Consider the following 21,971-nt stretch of genomic DNA (forward strand, 5'->3'; position numbering starts at 1 on the left):
CAAGACACAAAAGCACATCCGAATCTGAATTTTTCTCGGAAAGTTCACGAAAGCAGATCAAGAGCATAATTTAACCGATTAAAATAAATATGGGTATTGAGAAAAGTGAAACATCTGGAAATAAAATAGCATGCGGTAAGTGACAGAAAACAAAGTCCTGGGAGTGGGCCGGCGGTGAGGTGAGAAAGTTTGGAGCAATTTGTCGTCATTCACAGGCTAAGGAGTTGTTCGTCCTCGACCGCGGCAGAATCTCTTTTTCTTCTATGTTTATCATATTTTCCTTTTTAACTGTGTCCTGGTCACGACCAGCATTAATAGCAGTCCATTAAATGATTCCTCATCAATTGCAGAGCTCTCTCGCTCATGGTTTCAGACTTTCAGTAGTGATCTCACAATCTGATCCTCACTATACAACCACGTGTTGTTGCTTTTGTTTACACAACACACGTATGCAGCTGGATGTTTTTGTTTGTTTATCTTCTTGGTCTTTGTTCAGTTTCAACTCTCAGGCCTCTGAAGTTTGAAGGCTATTCATACCAAAAGTACCTAGAGAACAACTCCCTTTGGTATAATTCTGGAATCCCCTAAAAGGATCAGTTGGAAACTTCACAGCAATTTTAAGGCTATGTTTCACCTTTGTAATGGCATTTATCATAATAGCTCAAGTAGTGATAAATACAGCAATCTGCTGTCCTAAAAGACTCTTGCATTTGATTAGTAAAATATTTTCAAGTATTCTGTGAATAACAATAAAAAAAATAATTATAAAATATTGAATAATAGTGCATAATAGTGACAAGTAAAAAATAATAATAAAATAATAAATAGTAATAAGGTATTCTGAGAATCCCTGTTCTCAGTACCTAAACTAGGTAAACCACGGGCGCAATGTCAGGTAATATTTGTTCCCAGGCGGACCTAGCAAGAGACATGGCTTCATTTCAGCTCCTCCGAAATCCCTTCATTAGCAGAACGATAAGACTTCACATCTTTCTTCTCCTGCTTCTACCCTGGTTATTCCCACTCAATTTCTCCCTTTCTAACATTTCAAGTAATCATGATATCTTCAGCAAGACATGTCCCAGTCCTTAAGTATCCATGTCTAAATGGCAAACAACGAATATTATGAAGTGAAAGTTCCCTAATCTATTACTTAGGAAGGCATCCTTGCCATGGGCAAAATCAAGGATTCAAAACTAGTCGATCTAGGTTTAGTTATTTTGACACGTTTCCCTATTTAACACCAACTATATATAAATCCTCAAATTACTACATCATGTTAATCGAACATCACTTCAATCTAGAAACTCACCTAAATCATCATATTTCCCACCATCACTTCTACTCGATCACCAGCCTTTTATGTCTATCATCTGTCAACTCAATGTCATTCTCATGTCCACGAAAAATGCCTAATCGAAATAAGAAATGAGATTTCTGTAGTCAAACACAGCCCCAAGATCGCAACAACAACGAGAACAAGCATAGGTATCATGTGTCCTGACACTACCATCAATCATGTTTACAGGATAAATTAACAATCTAAAGTAAATACTACTGCAAGACACGATTACCTTTTCTCAACCTCAGATTAACTTGGAAATAATCAGGGATCAATCATGCAAGAAATCTAAGATTTCCTATGCTTAGAAGAAACCTTCATTATTTTAAGAAGTAACAAATAATTACTTTAGTCAGGCCGAAGAAAACTTCGATGACAAGAGAGACCACAGCATATATTTGTGCATAAAAAGTTCATAGAAAGCTTAAGACGTCAAGGTCCACGGATTGACAAAGGCTACAAGAAACCTTTTGCAACTAAAAGCAGAAGATAAAGCAACATGAGAACTACTGTTATCGCCTTGACCTCCTAGGTCCATGGCCTAGCACCCTGAAAGGTAAAACCTCAACAACAACACTAACTGAAAACATTTTAATTAAAACCGGAAGAAGTAATTAAAACAAAAGATATGTACAAAAGACATATTTCGATGGTTCTCACTGTTAAGTCCCATATCCTAGAACCTACCGCTTAGCTCTATTAGTGAAATACTTGAGGGCCAACCTAGAAAACCGGGTGAAGGTGAAAAACATTTGCAGAATGGCACGACCCTTCACAATCCCCTCCCTAACGCCCCTTGCAGTTCTAGCCAACACTGGCACTGTTTCCTCATTTTTGGGACTGGCTACCTCCTGCACCGAAGCTAATCAAGTAAAGATAAAAAGTAAAATCCATTGCTCCAAACCAATTCGAGAACCGACATTCAAATGTGAAAATCTAAAGAAGACATAAATAACCTGATGGAGCCATGTTTGTCAACCGGCGCAATCTTTCCTCAGCTAAGTGCACAGCTCGAGTGGAGCTTTTAACACCTTGGGTAATCTCCTGGCTACACAAGAAACAAAAGAGTTTGCAGCATTCTGTATCAAATATTTAATATAAAGGGAAAAATCACTAGCAGAAGAGTGTTCTATCTATGGCGCTAACCCCAAATCACTGAGCTCCATTGTTAGGTCACTGATCTCCATGCCAGATAACCGAACAGCAGCCATTGTGTCAGGAAGCTCTTCCCTCGTGACATCCATGAGCTTTTCTAGGGATTCCGCTGCTCTCTTAAAAGCCTTCAATATGCCAACATTGGACGCATAAACAACAAATAAAAGTGAACAAAAAACTGAAAATTCTCAAGATCACGTACCAGAAGAGTCGGTATAGCAGAGAAAAAGAGCCAGGTTGCCGAAACGGCAGCCTACAAAAATAAATACACGTCTGCTATAATCACATTATGCTATCATCAACACACTAAATTGCGAAATCTTCAAACTTATGGGAAAAAATTCGTTAAAAAGCAACACCATCAGAGCTTGAATGGCTTTTGTTTCGAGGAAAATAAAATCACCAGAAAATGTAATCCACGTCAATGTATGAGATTCCTAATTATTCAATTTTGAAGACATTAAAAATCAAGGAACCATCATCAGCAACCTCTTATACCATAAATCACATATGATTCATCTCTCAAATGTAATTTCTACTTAAAGAAAATACTTTTCCATGAGATTTGTAAAATTTTATACAATTCATCTCTCAAAATCTACAAAAAAAATAAATATATTTCCATGAGATTTGCGCGTGATATAACCATAATATCAACAAATAATAGACTATGTCTGCAAGACATAAACCTTAAGAAATCAAAACGCTAATTTCCCCGGATAACATGAAAATAAAGTAGTTATCTTCCAAACAAGCGTGCAATTAGACTCAACAATAAAACGTAGATAATCGAGGTGAATTTAGTCAAACTCTTATCGATGGTATTGAAATTTAAAAACAAAACAAAAAACAAGTACCGCGCAAGCAACGACTTGAAGCATGAGGATGTGACGGTGGTTAAAGTTCCATTGGGTAAGCTGAAGTGAGGACGCCGAAGAGGATCCGACGGTAGATGTGTAATGCGAGGAGATCGACGGAGCAGACGGGGCATTTGCATTGTACTCTACTTGTGTTGACAGAGACGCGAACCGTGGGACTGGTTTATTGAGATCGTGAAGACGACGCGGCTCAATGGCAACGGAAAAGCTGTGCCTCGTGCAGTTTGTGCTTATTGGAGGGTTCGAGAACTGCAATTTCAAAGCACCGAACATTGCCTCTCTCTCGACTCTCTCCCCCAACACTGCGTCCTCGCAATCTCCGAGATGGGGAAGATTGAAGGTATAGCGTATACACGTGTAGTTCGTGCGTAAATGCTAGGGGTAAGTCGGTCATTTTGAATCAGAAACTTCGTGGGCCGTCATACATTAATGGGCTAATTCGTGTATGGAGTAAGTAGTATATTACTTAGACATTACCAATCAATGAGGTTTTTGTTCCATGTGAGTAGCTTCTATGGGAAACATCTACAAAGCCATCTTTGTTTAAAGTTTTTTAAAGTGATATCAAAATTCTTTAAAAGTTTGCTCAAAAAAAAAAAAAAAAAAAAAATCTTTAAAAGTTTGAAAGGATGAAAACAAATATACTTACAGCATTTGTTGAATTTATGAAAACTTGTATGAACAATTATAAATATTTTATGATTTATTTCGTGCGTCTAACACTCATTTACTTTAAACTCGGATAGATTTTAGAGATAAACTATTTTAAGGAATAATCCAATATTGAGGATGGATGGTGGCATACGATTGCAGGAAAAAATTATAGTAACAGTACTTCTAATGAAACAAATATTTATGCACAATTTATATATGAGAATTGTTACAGATACAAAAAGATTATATAAAATAAACCTATAAATTGATGTGATTTTATTAAATTCGTTAAATCTATTTTATAATAAAAATAACTTTACAATCTGACGTACTATATCAAGTTATATCAATTTATGAGTTTCTTTTTATGTAGTTTATTTATGATTAAAATATTTTTCTTTATTTATATATATATATAATACACACATACAAACACAGGAACATTGGCCTATGCACAATCCTGACCAATTCTCATTTGACTAGCTAGCGAGCTAGCTTCCTATCTCAGCCAGAAAAGATTGCTATTGTCTCTTATCTACAAGACAAAAGAATATCGATAAAAATTGCATTTTGTAAGATAGTAAAGATATTGGAGTTAGCATTCAATAAAATATGCAAAGCTTAATCAATTGGTCAATCATATTTGGAAAGATACCCCTTTTCTATGACAATGACATTGAGACGGCGTCAATATCATGTTATATATATATATATATATATATATATATATAGGAGCATTAATATATAACAAATCAGGCTACGTACTAATCATGTTTCATTAAATGGTAATATACATATAACCAAATAATCGGGGAGATCTTGATGAGGACAAAACATATAAATAAGCCATTGAAGAGAATATGATCGGTAATAATATTTGATGGCAAATAAGCAAATTAATTAATGTATTTTTTCAAATATATAACAATTAAATAAATAGTTTAGACATAAAGAAAGTATTACACAAAAGTAAACTCATAAAGTGACATAACTTGATATAATACAATATTAAAATAGAAAGTTATTTTTCTTATAAAATAAATGTAATGAATTACCTAACCGTACCATTTTTTTTATATTTATTTTCTTATAATCAATTTGTGTTTGTAGCACTTTTTCTGTAATTAATTATATATATATATATATATATATTATATAGACTAGGGCCTAGCGAGCTTGCTCAAGGCTATTATGCCGCCCCACTCTTACTGCTTGGTGTATTGTCTAACATTTTTTTTTCATATTTTTTAATATATTTAAATATTTTTAAAAAATAAAAAATATATTTATATACTTAAAATTATTTTCTTAATCATTAAGTTAAAAAAAAAAATTGCTAAGCAGTCAAAAAAAAAACGGTACAAATGAGAAGAAAAAGTAGTGTTTCTCATATATCTATAGAATATGCAGGTTGCCTCAGGTGAGATATTTCGATTGATGCTTTCCGATCGACAGCGACACCAATAATATTGTTTTTGATACATTATTTTAAGGAAATCCAGCCATATTTGTATGTATTTAGCATGTGATGTTTGCAAGAAAGAGCATAAAAAAGTCGTCTTCTTCAGCTTCGAGCTCCCTTGTCAAACGCCCTTTAATTTGTTTGATTGTGGTGTATTTTGTAGAATATATATTGATTAGATTGGAAGAACCTGGCTAGCTAGCTAGCTAGCTAGGGTACTTGCTTATAATTAATTTGTATATTAAGCTAGAGATGATGATCATGATGATCACTAGCAGCTTGCAATTGGAAGCGAGTAATTAGAGACGGTTTTAATTTAATAAGCTAATTAATTAATTAGAACAATTAGTGGTACTAATTGATGATGATATCAAGGTGGCCGTATTAATTACTAAATGCTAAATATATAAGCCAGCCATTTGTCACAAGCCTGGGGAGTGGCTCGATCGTGTTTTAAATTTTAATATAATAATTACTAGCTAGCTTTGGCTTTCAATTTTGAATCACTGCGTAATGATTCATCATTACTTGATCACACATATATATATATATATATTATATATGTTATATAATTAATTTAATTTAAATGTTAAAATTTAAAATTACTCAAGTCTTAATTAAATATAAGTGAACATGAGTAGTCAGTTACATGAGAGGAGCTGAGGCTTTGGCTGGAGGAAAGGAGGAAAGGGAGGGGTCATCAGCGAAGGAGGAGGTTGTTGGGGTTTGGTCGCCCGGCGTGAGGGGAAGTCGACGAGGTCGTCGGTGATGCCGCAGGGTGGCTCATGTCAGCACTGGGCTGTTTGAGGGAGGAGATCGGGTAAGAGAGAGGGAAGACGTGCTGCTGCTGAAGGGAAATGAGAGAGAGGAAGAAGGGAAAGTAAGGGGAAAATGCTAGGTTTGGGATTTTAAATCCCAACCCTTCATCTTGAATCCTCATATTTGATCCAACGGTAGAGGTTTAAACACTGATTTAAACTAAATTAAAATAGATAATTAAAAATAAATTCATATCATACACTTAAAATCAACTTTAATTTATAAAATACTAATATTTCATATTTAAATAAATAATAAAGTTTTGCTAAACATTTTTAAGAGAATAAAACTATCTAATTAATTAGAGTTGGTAGCCAACTCACTCTGGACCAATCATTACGTTGCTCGGGAGTCTCTATCGCAGCCTCCCTTAGCTCAGGATCCTTCCTCAACCCATCAACTTGGGAGGCATCCGCTCGAGAACCACCTGCTCGGGAGCCACCTGGTCGAGAGTCACCTGCTTAGGAGCAACCTACTCGGCACCTCTTCTGCTTAGGACTTACTAAGCTTGGGAAGCACGGCTCGGGAAGCATCTTGGGAAACACCTATTCGGGACAGACCCTCACTTTGCTCGGGAGACACTAGCTTGGAGATGACCTGCTCGACACCCCACCAGCTCGGGATAGCACCTCACTTTGCTCTGGAGCTACCCGCTCGGTACCTCTTGACCTCCTCGTGATTCCTCTGACCAGGATTTGTTAAGTTTGGGAAACAAGTTCACGCATGGAAATTCAGCTCGGGAAACAAATGAAGTTCAGCTCGGGATCCCTCCTCTACTCTGCACCTCCGCTCGGGAACCTCCACCTCCACTCGCTCGGGAGATGACCTGCTCGGCACCCCACCAGCTCGGGACAGCACCTCACCTGCTCTGGAGTTACCCGTTCGGTACCTCATGATCTCCTTAAGACTCCTCTATCCAGGATTTATTAAGTTCAGGAAACAAGTTCACGCACGGGGGCTCTATACAACGCCAATCGAGACCCAAGTTTTCCTAGTGGGTTGGGAATAACTCCTCTTCTTCCAGCTTGTTGAACGATTTTTACCGCATCAACAATAATAATACAGGGCAAACGTGCCTAACACGTAACCCCACTGCTAGTATATATAAATATGTATGTATGTATATATATATATGTATGTATGAATGTATGTATGTATGAAGAATGCTATGCATCAGTCACTATTTACTCTCACACTCCACACTTATAACTTTTTCATAAGATGTGTTGGTATTTTTCATAATGTGTAGGGTGGATAGTAAATATTAATTAATAAGAAGAATTTATTTTATATATATATATATATATATATATATACAGTGGTATATTGATCCTCTTTAGAAGAACTAGTACTGGACGTGATTGAGAGAATATTAATTGGAAACATTAAAAAAAAAAAAGAAGTTACTGAAGAATATTATGGATTAAAGTCTAAATTATTGATTGCTCGGGAATTTTAAATCTAAATCAATTAATAAATATAGTACAGGAAAGCTTGATAGAAAACAGTATATATCAATTAATAAATAAAAAATTTCATTGATATTTGCTTTCAAAACCTAAAAATAGATGAGTTTTACTGGTTATAGATTGAATTAGGTACCGTAAACATATATGAAAATCACAACGGTAGAAATGAGCCTTAGAAATGAACGGTAAGAGTTTCCTATTATATATATTGATTATTTATTGTATGACTCATTATAAATATAAAGAAAAAATCAAAACATTGATAACTAGATGACGTGGTAATTAGGCCTCTACGTTCTCCACGTCGATAAATAATGCATCTTAATCATGTGTAAATAAATAAACCGATCAAGGAATACATTTTTCTTTTCCCAATATATATTATATACATATATATATATACACACACTAACAGTGGAACAACGTGCTAGGCAGGTTTGCCTAGTTGAGAAAAATTCTTTTTGAAAATTAGTAATGTCTATAAAAGAAAAAAATAATATAATTTTTTACTTAAAACTAATTAGTGAGTATTTTAATGCATCAAAGTAGAAAAACAACCATGCAATGGCCATAAAAGTTAAAGATAGCTTAAATAAGCATGACATTTAGGATTAATTCAATTTTTACTAAAAAAGACAATATATAGTTACTTTGAAGTAAGAACATCAATATTATATTTAGATCCGTGATATAATATTGTTGGTAAATATATGTGTATATATATATATAGAATTTCAGAATTGTCATCCTTTTAAGTAATATATATGTACTCCACATCTGACCTATTTACATCAAAAGACAAATAAACTCTGACTTAAACAAACACAAAGAATATAACACAAGGGTAAAAATGATATAACACAAAACATGAACTACTCACACGGATGAATAAAAACACAGATGACCCATTGCCTCGTTTGTTTTTACAGATGAGTTGAGATAAAAGTTGAAAGCTGAATAAAATATTGTTAAAATATATATTTTTTAATATTATTTTTGTTTTGAGATTTTAAAATGTTGAATTGTTTATTTTATTTTATATGAGAATTTGAAAAAATTGTAATGACTAAATGAGATTAGATGAGATGATATGAGAATAGTTGTAAAAACAAACGAGATACTGACACAATATGATTAATGTATTGACACAAGACACAAACTAGCAAAACAAAACAAATGGGATGCTGATTCTTTTTACTAGCGATATACAAAAATCGCTAGAAAGAAATGTATTTAGCAGATTTTTCAAAATGGACAAAAACATAATAAGACCAAGCAAGATAGAGGTATAAATAGCAGCACAAAGAATTCGGTCTTTTCCAGTACTTCAAATTCTCTGCTAAAAGTCCCAAAAAAGTTGCAAAAAAATTTTTGCAACGAATTTTTAATCGCTACATGTTGGTTGCCAAAAATGGGATGCTAATTCTTTTTACTAGTGATATACAAAAATCGCTGGAAAGAAATGTATTTACGGCAAAATAAAATTGCCGCAAACGTTGAATAATTCGACGAAAAAAGTCCCTACGGTTGCTGACATAGTTGTTGCAAAACATTATTTGCGGCGTTTATTTGTCGCTGAAAATATCTCATAATTCGCCGCAAAAGTATGTTAAAAAATGGTTAGAGTCATCGTAAGAATTTTTTTTCGGCGATATCCATTAGTGGAAATAAGTTATTTGTGTCAAGTTTGTATCGCCGTAAACAGTTTTAGAATATTAAAAACTATTTGCGACGATTAAAAATTGCCGAATACATGATACATGAAATATTCATATTGTAGCCTTCAAGTCTGCCTCCAAAGGTGGTCCATATGCAGACATTTGCACTGCAAGCTGATATACTCTTCTACATAATTGCAAAAAGAATAACTTTGTACGTGGACAAAATAAGCATTCAACTTTTCTAAAACTACTGGAATGATGCAATACACTAACATTTTTTCTTGGCTACATAATCAGAAGATTGACCATACCACACCTGACCACTATAATCATGATTAAAAACCATTGTAACTTTGATCAAGTACTTTAAACCAAACCAAGAGATCTCTTTCCACATTCCTTAAAGTGAGTTGAGTTGAGATGATAAAATATTGTTAGAATATTATTTTTTAATATTATTATTATTTTGAAATTTGAAAAAGTTGAATTATTTATTATATTTTGTGTTGAAATTTGAAAAAGTTATAATGATGAGTTAAGATGAGTTGAGAATAGTTCACGTTCCAAACGAAGCCTAACACTTACAGTATGACTAAATTAATGCCAAAAATAAAGTTGAAAAGCAATCGGAGATGATAGAAAAATCCAACCTAACTGCTATTAAATGCATATAAAGCCATTCATCACCTCCTAAAGCTGGGTTATGTCAGGCAGTTGATCTCATGGCCTTCAAACTCCAACAACTTATAACATGAAACCTGATAGTCAATGGTGATCTGCCCTATTCAGTCCAAAATTGGCTCATCTACAATTAGCAGACACCAATTCATGAGGAATGCAAAAAACTTTTGAGACTCAAATGAATGTAAGCCATATCCATGACAATCTAATAGGCTAATAGTTATGTCCAAACTTCCACCCATATCTGTTTTAAATTCTCACCACTTACGTATGTACAAACAAATGGTTGCGTGGATAACATGAGAAACAGTTAGAGCAAGGCACTTACGTTTGTATACCTCATGAAAAGACTAATGGAAAACAACTTTTCCTCTCCAATGGCAGGTACCAACATGGGCATAAAAAGCAGTTGCAAGATTCACAAGTTTTCAAGAGCAAACATATGATCATAAATGCAATAATAGAGAAATGAGTAGTATTGAAAGAAATAATGTTAGAAAAAACGATAGAAATGTAGTAAATGAATAGCATAATGTTGAGAAATTGAGTTACGTAAAACAAACTCCTGAAATGGTCCCTACAACTCCAAAAATTAGCAAGAGATTAGCATATAAGTTTTTATCCCCAAGAAATTCAAGTCCATGCGAAAGCATTAGTAGTCTATACTGTAAAAAGTAAAAGGTAAAAATCATACTGGTTTTTACTTTTTACTTTGTAGTGCAAAAAGTAAAAATCGCTACAAAAGATCAGTTTAGTATTTGCGGCAAAATTTTCCGTTGCAAAAAATAAAAAAAATCGTTGGAAAAAACCAATTTAGAAACTTGATGAGAAAAGATGGCAACAATGTAAAAATCGATGCAATTAAAAGCTTTTTGCAACAATTTTATTTCTAATAGACATAAAATAGTCGCAAAAAGCTTTATTTCTTGTAGTGTAGAAAAAATAGAGAAAAAAAGTGGCAAACACTAATTACTATTCATTCCCTTATAGTCACTTTTAAGATATAAGGAATATATATATACATATATACACACACGAGAACGGTCCCGGGTACATTAGCTCTGACGTACACCTGACGTAATGATTTAAATAAAAAGAAAGTGAAAAAGTCAGTAATTTTTTTTTTTGGAAAAAGAAAATACAAGATTAAAGAAAGACAAAAATAAAAAATAAAAAATAAAATCTAAACTTCAGCAAAGTATTTAACTGCGGGGCTATTAAGAACATTTTGGTAAAACATGATCCTTCATTAAATTCTACAAGGGAGCTACACGTCAAATGATCAAGAGTTTTAAGAAACTTTTGTTAAAACATGATCTTCATTAAATTCTACAAGAGAGCTACAGTACGTCAGATGATCAAGAATTTTAAGGACTTTTCAGTAAAATAGGACTTAACAGAAAAACAATAAAAGTTAACGAAAAAATAACAAAAGTTACTTACTATTCACAATTAGATAACCACTTATTATAATAAAGTAAATATATATATATGAGTTCTGCTACATATAATTATTTTTGTATATTTTTTACGCATTCTATTGATGTGATTGGTCAAAATAATTATTTTATATTAAAAAAACAACGCAGCCAATCACACTAGTAGAGTGCACAAAGAGTATACAAAAGTAACTGCACATAGAGTTTTTGTGTGTATATGTATGCATGTATATATATATATATGTATGTACATATATGAATCGTGTTCACACAGCAATCTCCTTTGGAGTTGCAGTACTACTTGTCTCTCACAGACATGCACATGACACCATCCTCTGGAATTGTTCTAACCACCAACTGCTTGTCTGTTTCCTATTCTATCCACATCAAACCGCCCTTGCACTTCTGCATTAATTTTTTTTTCTTTTACTCCTCCAGCTTCTATTGTCTTAAAAGCCCAAGCTCAAGCTTCGATCCACAAGGAATTAAGCACATTACCGGCCTGTGTTTTTGTTTCACTTCCATTAATAATTCCCACCTTCTATTCCCCCACAAACTCTGATCATCTCCTCCATGACCGGCAAAAGAACCCAGACCAGCCCACTTGGGAGCCCCCCATCATCGTCTGGGAACATCTCAGACGACAGCTCTTCCAAAGACCAAGACAAGTTCCTCCCCATCGCCAACGTGAGCCGTATCATGAAAAGATCACTCCCCGCGAATGCCAAGATTTCTAAAGAAGCCAAGGAGACTGTCCAGGAATGCGTTTCTGAGTACATAAGCTTCGTCACCGGTGAAGCCTCCGATAAATGCCAAAGAGAAAAGCGGAAGACGATCAACGGGGACGACCTTTTATGGGCCATGATGACACTAGGGTTTGAGAATTATGTCAAGTCCCTGAGGAACTATCTCGGCAAGTATAGAGAGATTGAAGGAGAGAACTCCATGGATGCACAAGGAGACAAGCCTCCGAGTAATGATTCTTGCCCCTATCATGGTAGTAATAATTATAATAAAATTCAGACAGCGAGTAGTAGTACTAATAATGTATTGGCTAATATTATTGCAGATTTTCATCAGCGTTTTAGCGGTGGGTTTTATTCGTTTGGCCCACAAGAGACTCCAAAGACTAGTTTTGGAGAATGTGGAAGAGTCGCCGGTTGTGAAGAGAATTCCGTGATTGGTGCTTTTAAGGTCAATGGGATCCGAGAAAATGGCGATGGAGATGGCAATAGATCATCATCAGCTGCGGAAGCTCATCTTCATCAAGAGATTGATCAGTACTACTGGTAGAGATTGAAAGTTATATATATATATATATATATATATATATATATATATATATATATAAATACTTCAGTGTTTGTGGATCGAAGTTGCACTTATATATAGTTATTGAAAGGAAATGATGCAGGTAATTAAAAGTATGTAAAATGAACGTAAAGATCTAACTTAATTTGTGGATCTATCATGAAATCCCGATGATCATTAGCCTATCTACCTTTGCTTTTTGGATGAATAGTATATGTGGCTTAATTTTAATGGTTCTATGATTCATGAGTCGAGTATATATCACCTCTCTCTCTCTCTCTCTCTCTCTCGTGCTGATCTCCAACGGATACTGACCATATGATTCATGCTTACCTCCACCGCAACATTATATAAATGCAGGGACACCGTCACACCAGCCAGATTAAAACCTAAAAAACATATGACAATGCTCGGGTGGACACCAAATGTGCACCCATTAATGTCAATGCTTTTTTTTTTTAGTTGTTGTTTGCTTTTAAGCATCTTTTAAATTAACATCCTTAACCGTTATGAATATATATATATATATATATATAATCACTTTCTTGAGCTTTACTACTCATCATCCCATACATCACATTTAATAAGATAAACAACATAAAAAAAAAAAAAAAAAAAACAAAAAATATAGATTGTAGTGTGTGAGCCGGATGATGAATATAATTTTTCTTTCTAAAATCATATCAACGTGCAAAACCCTAAATAAAATAAGTAGGGAGATTCACACTAGGAACTGGAAATAAATTTTGCATCAATTTAGACCACCAATTTAGGTCTCACAAGGGTTAATTTTATAGTATTAATTGATATTTTTTTTATAAACTCTTTTTTTATCCAAGGGTTAATTTGCAGTATTGCATCAATATTGTGAAATAAAATTGAGGTCATAGTACTATATTATATGACATAATTATGATTAATATATTATTTATATAAATATTTGATTATATATTTTCCCATAAAAATATAGAAATAAACGGTTTGCGTATATTAGCAGTGCTACTCTGCCACCCGAGTAGCACTGCTCGGTGTTACCGTTAGTTGCAAAAACAATTTTTTTTTTTATTTTTCTATTCACATTTTTTTAATATATTTAAATATTTTTAAAAAATAAAAAAATATATTAATACACTTACAATCACTTCTATCATCATTCGGTAAAAAAAAAAAAAAAATTCACCAAAGTGTCAAACCGAGTGATATATTTGGAGCGACTGAGTAACGTTTTTCTTGCATATATATCTAGACAAACTTTTTTTTAATTCCCTTTTCCGTTAAACAAACTTTGTTTTATTCCCTTTTCCGTTTATTTCTTCTATTTTTAGAGTTACGTCTCATTTGAATGTTAATATGAGATGAGATGATATGTAAAATATATGAATAGTAATAAAATAGTTTGAATTAAGATGTTTTATGAAAATTTGAAAAATGAGAGAGAAAAATTTGAATAAAAAAAATTATAAAGTTAAAATATTATTAAAATATCATTTTTGTATAAAAATTTTAAAAAAATTGATTAGATAAAAAATTAAAACTTTAAAAATGAAATCTATTTGTATTTAAGTGATATTTGAAAGTTAAGATAAGATAAAATAGAATGAGAAGATGAGACCATCTCAATTTCCAAACAGACCTTATGAGTCATGACAGTGGCATTGCTAAGGTAGTTACAAAGAGGTACGTTTAGATCTTTAATTCTTTTCAACTCATCGTTACAATTTTTTCAAATTTTAACATAAAATATAATAAAAAATTTAATTTTTTTAATTTTTAAAATAATAATAATATTAAAAAATAATATTATAATAATATTTCATCATCTCAATATAACTCAATTTAGCATCCAAAGGTAACCTAAAAGGTTTTGCCTAGTTTTCAAAGGTTGAGACAGCTTTTCGAATCATTTTATCATATTTAATTGTTATAATTATTTTTAAATTATAATAAATAATTTTTTTTTAATTTTTTAAATAAAAATAATATTAAAATATTAAAAATTTTATTAAAATAATATTTGATTCGAATTTAAAACTGCAACGTCATGGTTCTGTCGTCGCAAGAACGAGAGTGTGTTTGACCGCCGAAGATTATCGAATCTAATCTATGCGTTGTACTTGTACTTTCTTACTTCCTTCTCCCTCTCAATAATTACAAAGCCCTTGTTCTCCCCTTCTTCCATGGAGGCCACCGCTTCGCCTCCTTCCCAAGCCCTCCAATCGACCTCCATTGTCGACTCAGTTCCGGATCCGGTGGTTCAAGACCCTCTTCCTCATCCTTTATCTACTGGGTCCACCGCCGACGATGACTCAAAGCCCATCAACAGCGATGAAAAGACCAAGAAGCCGAGAAAGAAGGCCAAGAAGAGAAGGATATCCAGAGATGGCCCTGATTTGTGGCCGTCTTCTTCATCTTCTTGTTCTTCCTCACCCTCTTCTTCCTCGCACCCCACGCGTGTGGTGCTCAGACGCCGAAGACCTAGGGCCCTGCTCGCTGCGCCGCGGCGCATCGAGGGCAATGTACACTCGATTGCCCTTCCTCTCGGAATGTCGGTCGCAGCTGTCGTTTCTCTGGTTCGAAACGTTAACCTTTTCTTTGTTTGTTTTTTTTTTCTTTTGGATTTCTGAATGTGGTTTCTGATATTTATTTCGGTCGGGAAATTCTGGGTTTTGATGATGGTTTTAGAGCTATTGAGAAAGTTTTGATCTTGATTTTGGGTTTGTTTGTAATTCCGGTTCTTTGTCCTTGTTCTTATTTGCTGATGAAGTTTTATTCATTTGGGATTCTCAAATCCTTAACTAGTGTGACGTGATTTTGTTCTTTTTTGGTAACTGATAAAATGCACTTGAAGTTTATACTTATTATGAATTTCATAGAGAACTTAGAGAGTTGGATTACATTTGAAAACAAAAAATGCTGGTATCGTGTGTAAGGTTAAGTGCTTTGTGTGGACTTCATCTGCTCTACATTACTTCAAATCACATTGTACTTGGTAACTTTGGTCACAGGAATAATAATAATGAATGAACTTGCCCTACTTGGTGGGAAGTTTGTACTGTTTGTGCAGATATGAAATGGAACTTGTTTGATGTATGCTTGTTTCTCTTTAATGCTTATGTGGTTTATAACTTAGCTATGTTTGGTTGTTTCTGAAATATTGATCGTAGAACTTATATGGACATGTCACCTTTGATCATGTCCTGCACATAAACGCGAACATAGTTCTTTATTTGGAAGATTGATGTTGGTGTGGTGGTAATTCGTTACGGTGCCACTCTACTTAACAATAAATAAATAACTAAATCGTTAGGGTGCCACTCAATCATAACTAGGTGCCAAAGCAAAAAAATGTAGCTCTTGGAGTTACCTTATTTTGACATATTCTTTTACAAGGGAAGGGATTTTTGTATTTTGAGGAATAAGAACATTATAGAAACAACAAATTTTGAACTTCTTTATCTTGGAAGGGGCTCAAAGTTGTTATTTTTTCTAACAACCCTAGGAAAGCCCAAGCCACATATGGACCTATACTCTATAAGGACTAATTAAGGTTACAATCGGTGCTCTTTGAAATCTTTAAAGGGAAAGATATTGTCTCTCCTGTTTGACATGGAATCGCATTCACCGCCTATAATTAATTCAAGGTGTTATAATCTCCCCCATTAAATATTGGACATTCTCGTTAGGCTACTCCATCGTAAGTGGTATGACTCAATTCCATACTTATGGTTGGGTTCATTTCTTTTTTTTTTTTTTTTTTTTTTTTTTTTTTTTTTTTCTTTTTTTATGTTGGGGAACCTCTCCAAGGCAGAGCCCTTCGAACCCATCCCTAGAGAGTAAACCGTAAACCTCGGTCCCTTGCACCGCACCTTCGGAAGTTTCCCTATACGAAATTGGTTAAATCGCTGGCTTTTCACCAGGGGGTGTGGCCCCAAAGGATTGTTTGCACCCATGAAGTGTTGAACCTTAGACCTTGAAGAGAGTGATACACCAAGACCAAGGCCTTCACCACTTGGGGTTGGTTGGTTTCATTTCTTATACCATATGTAACGACGTAATGAAGACCCATGCTACATCTAGGCCTATACTCTAAAAGACTAGTTAAGGTTACAATTGGAGCTCTTTAAAATCATGATAAAGGGCAAGAACTTCTTCGAAAGCATTGTACGATCCCATTCACCACCTTCCTACACTTAATCTGGGGCATTAGATCTTCACATCCTCTTCTCAAATTATTGGTGCACAACAAACTAAAAAATGCAGTAAATCCCTCAACCTCCCAGTTATGAGTCACTTTGCTAAAGCTAAACTTCTACTGAAAGAATTCACTAGATATCACTAACAGGTCTGCCATTGAAGCATCCTTAGGACGAGCCACACCATACACCTTCTGGGAAGCTTATTTGATGACCCTACCACCACTTCACAAATCATGGTAGAATTTGATCGATTTACCATCTCTCACTTCAAATCTAGTATGTTTAGAGAACTTCCCTCTCACATTCCTTATGTTCCTCTCTGATCCCAACCCGTGAGGTTGTTGAACTACCTTAGAACACTACCCACCCCATGCACATCTGTACTTAGAGTCTACAGGACAACTGATATCCACAAGGCCTCTCTCAAAATCTCTAGCACATCGGATTTTAATGTACTTGAGAATATGTTGTGGTCATTGAGGCAGTCCTCTTCTATGATATAATGAACTTATCCAATAATGTGACTAGCATTCTTAGCTAGAGAGTCACCAATGATGACTCTCCCTTCTCTTCTTTACAATGTCTTTCTTATTCTTTACTCCTGATCAACTCCACCTAATTTTGGTTTTTTTTTTTTTTTTTTTCCAATCAGATATAAGTTTTTGAATATTATGACTTCGGAAGAGAATCCTTCACTTCTTTATCTATCCAAGAGGCGTGAAGGATTGAATTCTATATTGATTAATGCTTGATGATAACCTCCATATGCATACACTATTTCATATTTATTGGCCTATTTTTAATTATTCTTTTGCATGCAATGATTGAATTTACGGGTAGCTCTAAGGCTTGACGCCTATCTCTTGTGTTTTCTTCACTCTTTGAAGACAAGTGCTTGATCATTTCAAAGCCAATAGCTAAGGCTTAAACTATTCATCTAGCATCTTCCCTGGGTACCATAAAGATTTTATTTTGAACAAATTAGTCTATGATTTATCAAGCTAAGATGTGATTTCCACATTCAAACTATGCCATATCATTGTATTATTTTAGGTGAGATCCTGTAAAAGATACTTGTGTTTTTCACTTGATATATAGCCCTGTTATTAGATTAACATGATTAAACTTTGCTTACCCACAGAGGGATCTATGCGATCGCTGACCATGTTGATTCTAGGTTCTGGAAACGAAAGACGTGGCTGTTGGAAGGATGTCTGCCGATCATCTTTCAATGGTACTCTTCTAGCCCTCTTATCGTATTTACATGATTATTGAACTTTGCCTACCCACAGAAGGATCTTTGCGATCCCTGACCATGTTGCTTCCCATTTACCATCTTGGCATACCCAAAAATATTTGATTTGATCATTGAATCTTTCAAGAGGACTTGTACCAATCGAGTGTATATATTTCTTTTTGCAGTGTTGGGGCTCCTAACCTTAGTATATTTCTTAGAACATGCTTATTATATTTTTTGGGTTTTAATTATAGAATATTGACTAATATTATATTTCTCTTGCATGTAGATCTGCATTTCGGCTGTCAGAGAATCTTTAGTTAATGTAAGCCAAACTCCTAACTCACCCATGGCTCTTGCTTTTACATGTTAAGTTTGTAGCACCCCTTCCCCATAGGGTTAGGAATGTTACTTCTATTACTTTACGTCAGGTGTTAAGAAATGCCGTAATTCTTATTGAACATAAAACTTAATGTATTATATGTGACAAAACCAAAATTAGTACAATGCCCTTTATATAGTCATAACAGAAGGAAGCAAATCTTAAATACTATGTGTAGGATTCTTATTAAAGCATGATTAAGTCAAGGTCTCTAAAACTAGTTTTTGCTCTATAACTAGTTCTGGCCTGCTGACCCATCCCCATCAATACATGGGATGTCTAAAACACAATAAATTGAGTCAAGTACTCAAGAAATAGATATATCACACAGCAAAATAAGAGTTCCATTCAAAGAACCTTCACAGATATCACAAAAGCATTTTCCTTTCAACATCTTAAGTGGCCAACATGCAATTATGTCACATGTCTAATGGCCAGAGATAACAAGGATCTCAGTTTCGTGCTGTGACCACTGGTGGAACCTCGTCTAGTTGATAAATGGGTGCACTTAGGTGAGCCATTCCAAGCGGACCATACAAGGTGGCTTGCCTTGCCCCCGTAGATATGGTACCATTGCTCCTCTGTCATTAGGCCAAGAAAAACTTTTAAATCATTTACATGCATTCATTCAGTTACAATTTGTCCTCCCTTTCATTGTTACCCGGGGGGGGGGGGGGGGGGGGGGGGGGGGGGGGGGGGGGGGGGGGGGGGGGGGGGGGGGGGCGCAAAAAAAATCAACATTCAAAGAAGATCAATGAATAATATCAAGAAAATATTAGACAATAAGCTGTGTATTAAGGTGTACATAGATCATAGAATGTTGACCATGCTAAATTGGGGGTCTTAAGATTCTCACTATGACATATTTCCTCTTGTAGTTCATGTCAACATCACTCAAATACAAGCCGCTAAAGTGGTGTCTTTATGCCTTCTTTTGATTGCCTACATGGCAGCAGGTCTTTGGTGAAAATTTTGATTATTTTATGCGGAATTTTGAAAAGTCATTTGGAAGCACCTTGAGAACCCTTAGGTTGATCAATGAGTTGAACACAGAAAAGGGAGGACACCATTTCTGCAACATAAAAGTCGAAGGTTCTGCTTCACCTATGAGTCTCAACAATGGAGGATGCACGGGCAATTGTGGTGGAGAAGATTTTCAGTCAGAAGCAGTCTTGCAAACTCTTGCAACTCAGGATCTATTAAATACCATCGAAGAGGTGAGAGAGAATATGCTAACTGTTTCCAATAATCGGGTGCTTACACTGCATGGGCAAACAAACCAAGTGGCCTGTGTCTTGCCAAACACACCTGGTCCTGTTATAGGGCAGTCCATGGTTAGCACTATTCAGAAATCTGTCATAGAGCAAACCCGTTCTAATGACCTTAAGAGTTTGGAGCTTGGTCTTACAATGAGAAGATTGAAGTTGAAAGAGACACAGCTGGCGCTCAACTTTGATTCAAATAATCTGGAGAGGTCTAAATTGGAAATGGGAGCATCAAAGGCATCCTTTAAAGAAGAAAAATTCAAGAGCCAATTAGAAGACATGAGACACACTGAGCTGCTCAGAAAGTGTGTAGACTGTCTTGTTGCTGGTCTGCTTGTCATGTCAGCTTCTCTGTTATATGGTGCTTATGTATTTTCATACAGGAGGATTACTGAAGCTACTGAATCTTGCACAACTTCACCTGAGGCAAGTACCATTTCTTCGTGGTTTGAATTTAATTTATTTTAGTTTCACATATTGTTATAGATTTGCTGTTCTAGTATCAATAAGGAAAAAAAATAGGAAGTATGCATGCTGGACAAATTATACAATAATTTTTAAACAGATCATATTCTAAAATGACGTTCACAAAAAATGGAATGATACATGCAGAACAATGTGAGTTTCCATTTAATAGATTGTATACCAAAATCACATTTATCCAAAATAGAATGATACTTGCAAAACAATGTGAGTTAACGCAATTTTTTTCTGGGCTTGTTTTGTTTGAGGTTTTCAATTGGTTGCTCAAAATTTCTTTTACTGCTTATGTTATTGGGAAGATATTTACAATTTTCAAAACTCTTGAAAATGGTGGTACTCACATAGCCAGAGTGCACTACCCATATATAGTAGTTTTTTTTTTTTTTTGTTACAAAGATTAATTTTACTTGTTTAGGAAACATTTCATTATGCTTTCTCTGTTTCAGGAGTACAAGTCATGGTGGATCCCAAAGCCAATGGCATCTTTCAATTCAGGGCTTCACGTTCTTAGGTGCCAGGTTCAAGTTGTGAGTCGAATGCTGTTTGGTGTCTTAATGATTGTCGCAATTGCTTGTTTGCTTCTCCAACGTTCAGCAAGTGCAAAACAGATGATGCCAATTACTTTCATGCTTTTGCTGTTAGGAGTTGCCTGTGGTTTTGCAGGCAAGCTTTGTGTAGACACTCTAGGAGGGAGTGGATACCATTGGCTCCTAAACTGGGAGATTCTATGCGTGCTGCATTTCATATCTAATGTCTATACGCCATTTTTGTTCCTTGTCCTCCACGGACCTGTCAATGTGTCTCAAGGGACAAAAGGCAAGGCAATATTTCCATACTGGATCCGCAGAGTAATGTTCTATGCTATCATGTTCCTGTTTCTGCCACTATTCTGTGGTCTTGTGCCTTTTGCAAGCCTTGGTGAATGGAAAGATCACTTTTTACTGCTGGTCACTGATTATCTATTTACTGATGAGTGATCGAAGCTGTAGCTCGGATCACCAATCAGAGCTTTTACAAATTATGGATCAATGTTACTTTTTGGACGTTGGGCAGCTTAACTTATTTGTCTACTGTGTACTGATAAAAAAGAAAGAGAGAAAAACCCCTTATTAGTCTACCGAGTGAAATAGGCTGCTGCCCACAGATGCCTGTATTTGGTGAAGATGCCTGTCGGCACAGCTGGGTTTATTCATTCATGTAGCAGTTTTACCGAGCTTTTTCTTCTTCTTTTTTTTTTTTCATTGTGTGGTGAGGTGTGTTGGGGTGGGGGGGCTTCTTATTGTCCTTGTGAATTGTAGTGTCGAACTGTTGTATATTAGAGCTTCATTATTTATTTATTGTTAACTTGAAATTCTCGTGTGCATGTTAATACGTATTTTCTGGTAGGCCACTACTTCATAAAGCATCGCTATAACACATAAATGTGATTAGATATGCTGTACAGCCAACATATGGTCTGCTGCACAATTAGCTTTCTTTTGGCTAGCATAAAGGCTAATCACGTGGCAATTTATACAACGTTCTGTTTCAATGAAAA

General features: G+C 34.9%; 3 protein-coding genes across 6 annotated transcripts; 2 read left to right on the top strand and 1 right to left on the bottom strand.

The window, feature by feature from the left end:
* Positions 1–1,714: 1,714 nt before the first annotated feature.
* Positions 1,715–13,167, bottom strand: LOC121249097. Of its 3 annotated transcripts, XM_041147763.1 has the most exons (6): positions 13,137–13,167; positions 3,355–3,657; positions 2,700–2,750; positions 2,489–2,622; positions 2,299–2,390; positions 1,715–2,204 (listed from the first exon to the last, which is right to left on the bottom strand). In XM_041147763.1, exons 2-6 carry the CDS (start codon positions 3,646–3,648, stop codon positions 2,026–2,028), a joined length of 750 nt encoding a protein of 249 aa, XP_041003697.1. In that variant the 5' UTR covers positions 3,649–3,657; positions 13,137–13,167; the 3' UTR covers positions 1,715–2,025. The 3 variants fall into 3 exon arrangements, with proteins under 3 accessions (XP_041003697.1, XP_041003698.1, XP_041003696.1); XM_041147764.1 differs by lacking the exon at positions 13,137–13,167 and having other exon boundaries at positions 1,715–2,193; positions 3,355–3,708; XM_041147762.1 differs by lacking the exon at positions 13,137–13,167 and having other exon boundaries at positions 3,355–3,708.
* Positions 11,978–13,124, top strand: LOC121249098 (nuclear transcription factor Y subunit B-3-like). The gene is made up of 2 exons (XM_041147765.1): positions 11,978–12,557; positions 12,630–13,124. Exons 1-2 carry the CDS (start codon positions 12,134–12,136, stop codon positions 12,851–12,853), a joined length of 648 nt encoding a protein of 215 aa, XP_041003699.1. The 5' UTR covers positions 11,978–12,133; the 3' UTR covers positions 12,854–13,124.
* Positions 13,168–14,924: 1,757 nt separating the features above from the next.
* On the top strand, positions 14,925–21,785 carry LOC121249095 (protein CPR-5-like). Of its 2 annotated transcripts, none has more exons than XM_041147759.1 (5): positions 14,925–15,441; positions 18,245–18,301; positions 18,594–18,629; positions 19,640–20,377; positions 20,881–21,785. In XM_041147759.1, exons 1-5 carry the CDS (start codon positions 15,049–15,051, stop codon positions 21,409–21,411), a joined length of 1,755 nt encoding a protein of 584 aa, XP_041003693.1. In that variant the 5' UTR covers positions 14,925–15,048; the 3' UTR covers positions 21,412–21,785. The 2 variants fall into 2 exon arrangements, with proteins under 2 accessions (XP_041003693.1, XP_041003694.1); XM_041147760.1 differs by having other exon boundaries at positions 19,643–20,377.
* The last annotated feature ends 186 nt before the right edge of the window (positions 21,786–21,971 follow it).

The sequence above is a fragment of the Juglans microcarpa x Juglans regia genome, chromosome 2D (genome assembly GCF_004785595.1).
Source record: "Juglans microcarpa x Juglans regia isolate MS1-56 chromosome 2D, Jm3101_v1.0, whole genome shotgun sequence".
NCBI lineage: Eukaryota > Viridiplantae > Streptophyta > Magnoliopsida > Fagales > Juglandaceae > Juglans > Juglans microcarpa x Juglans regia.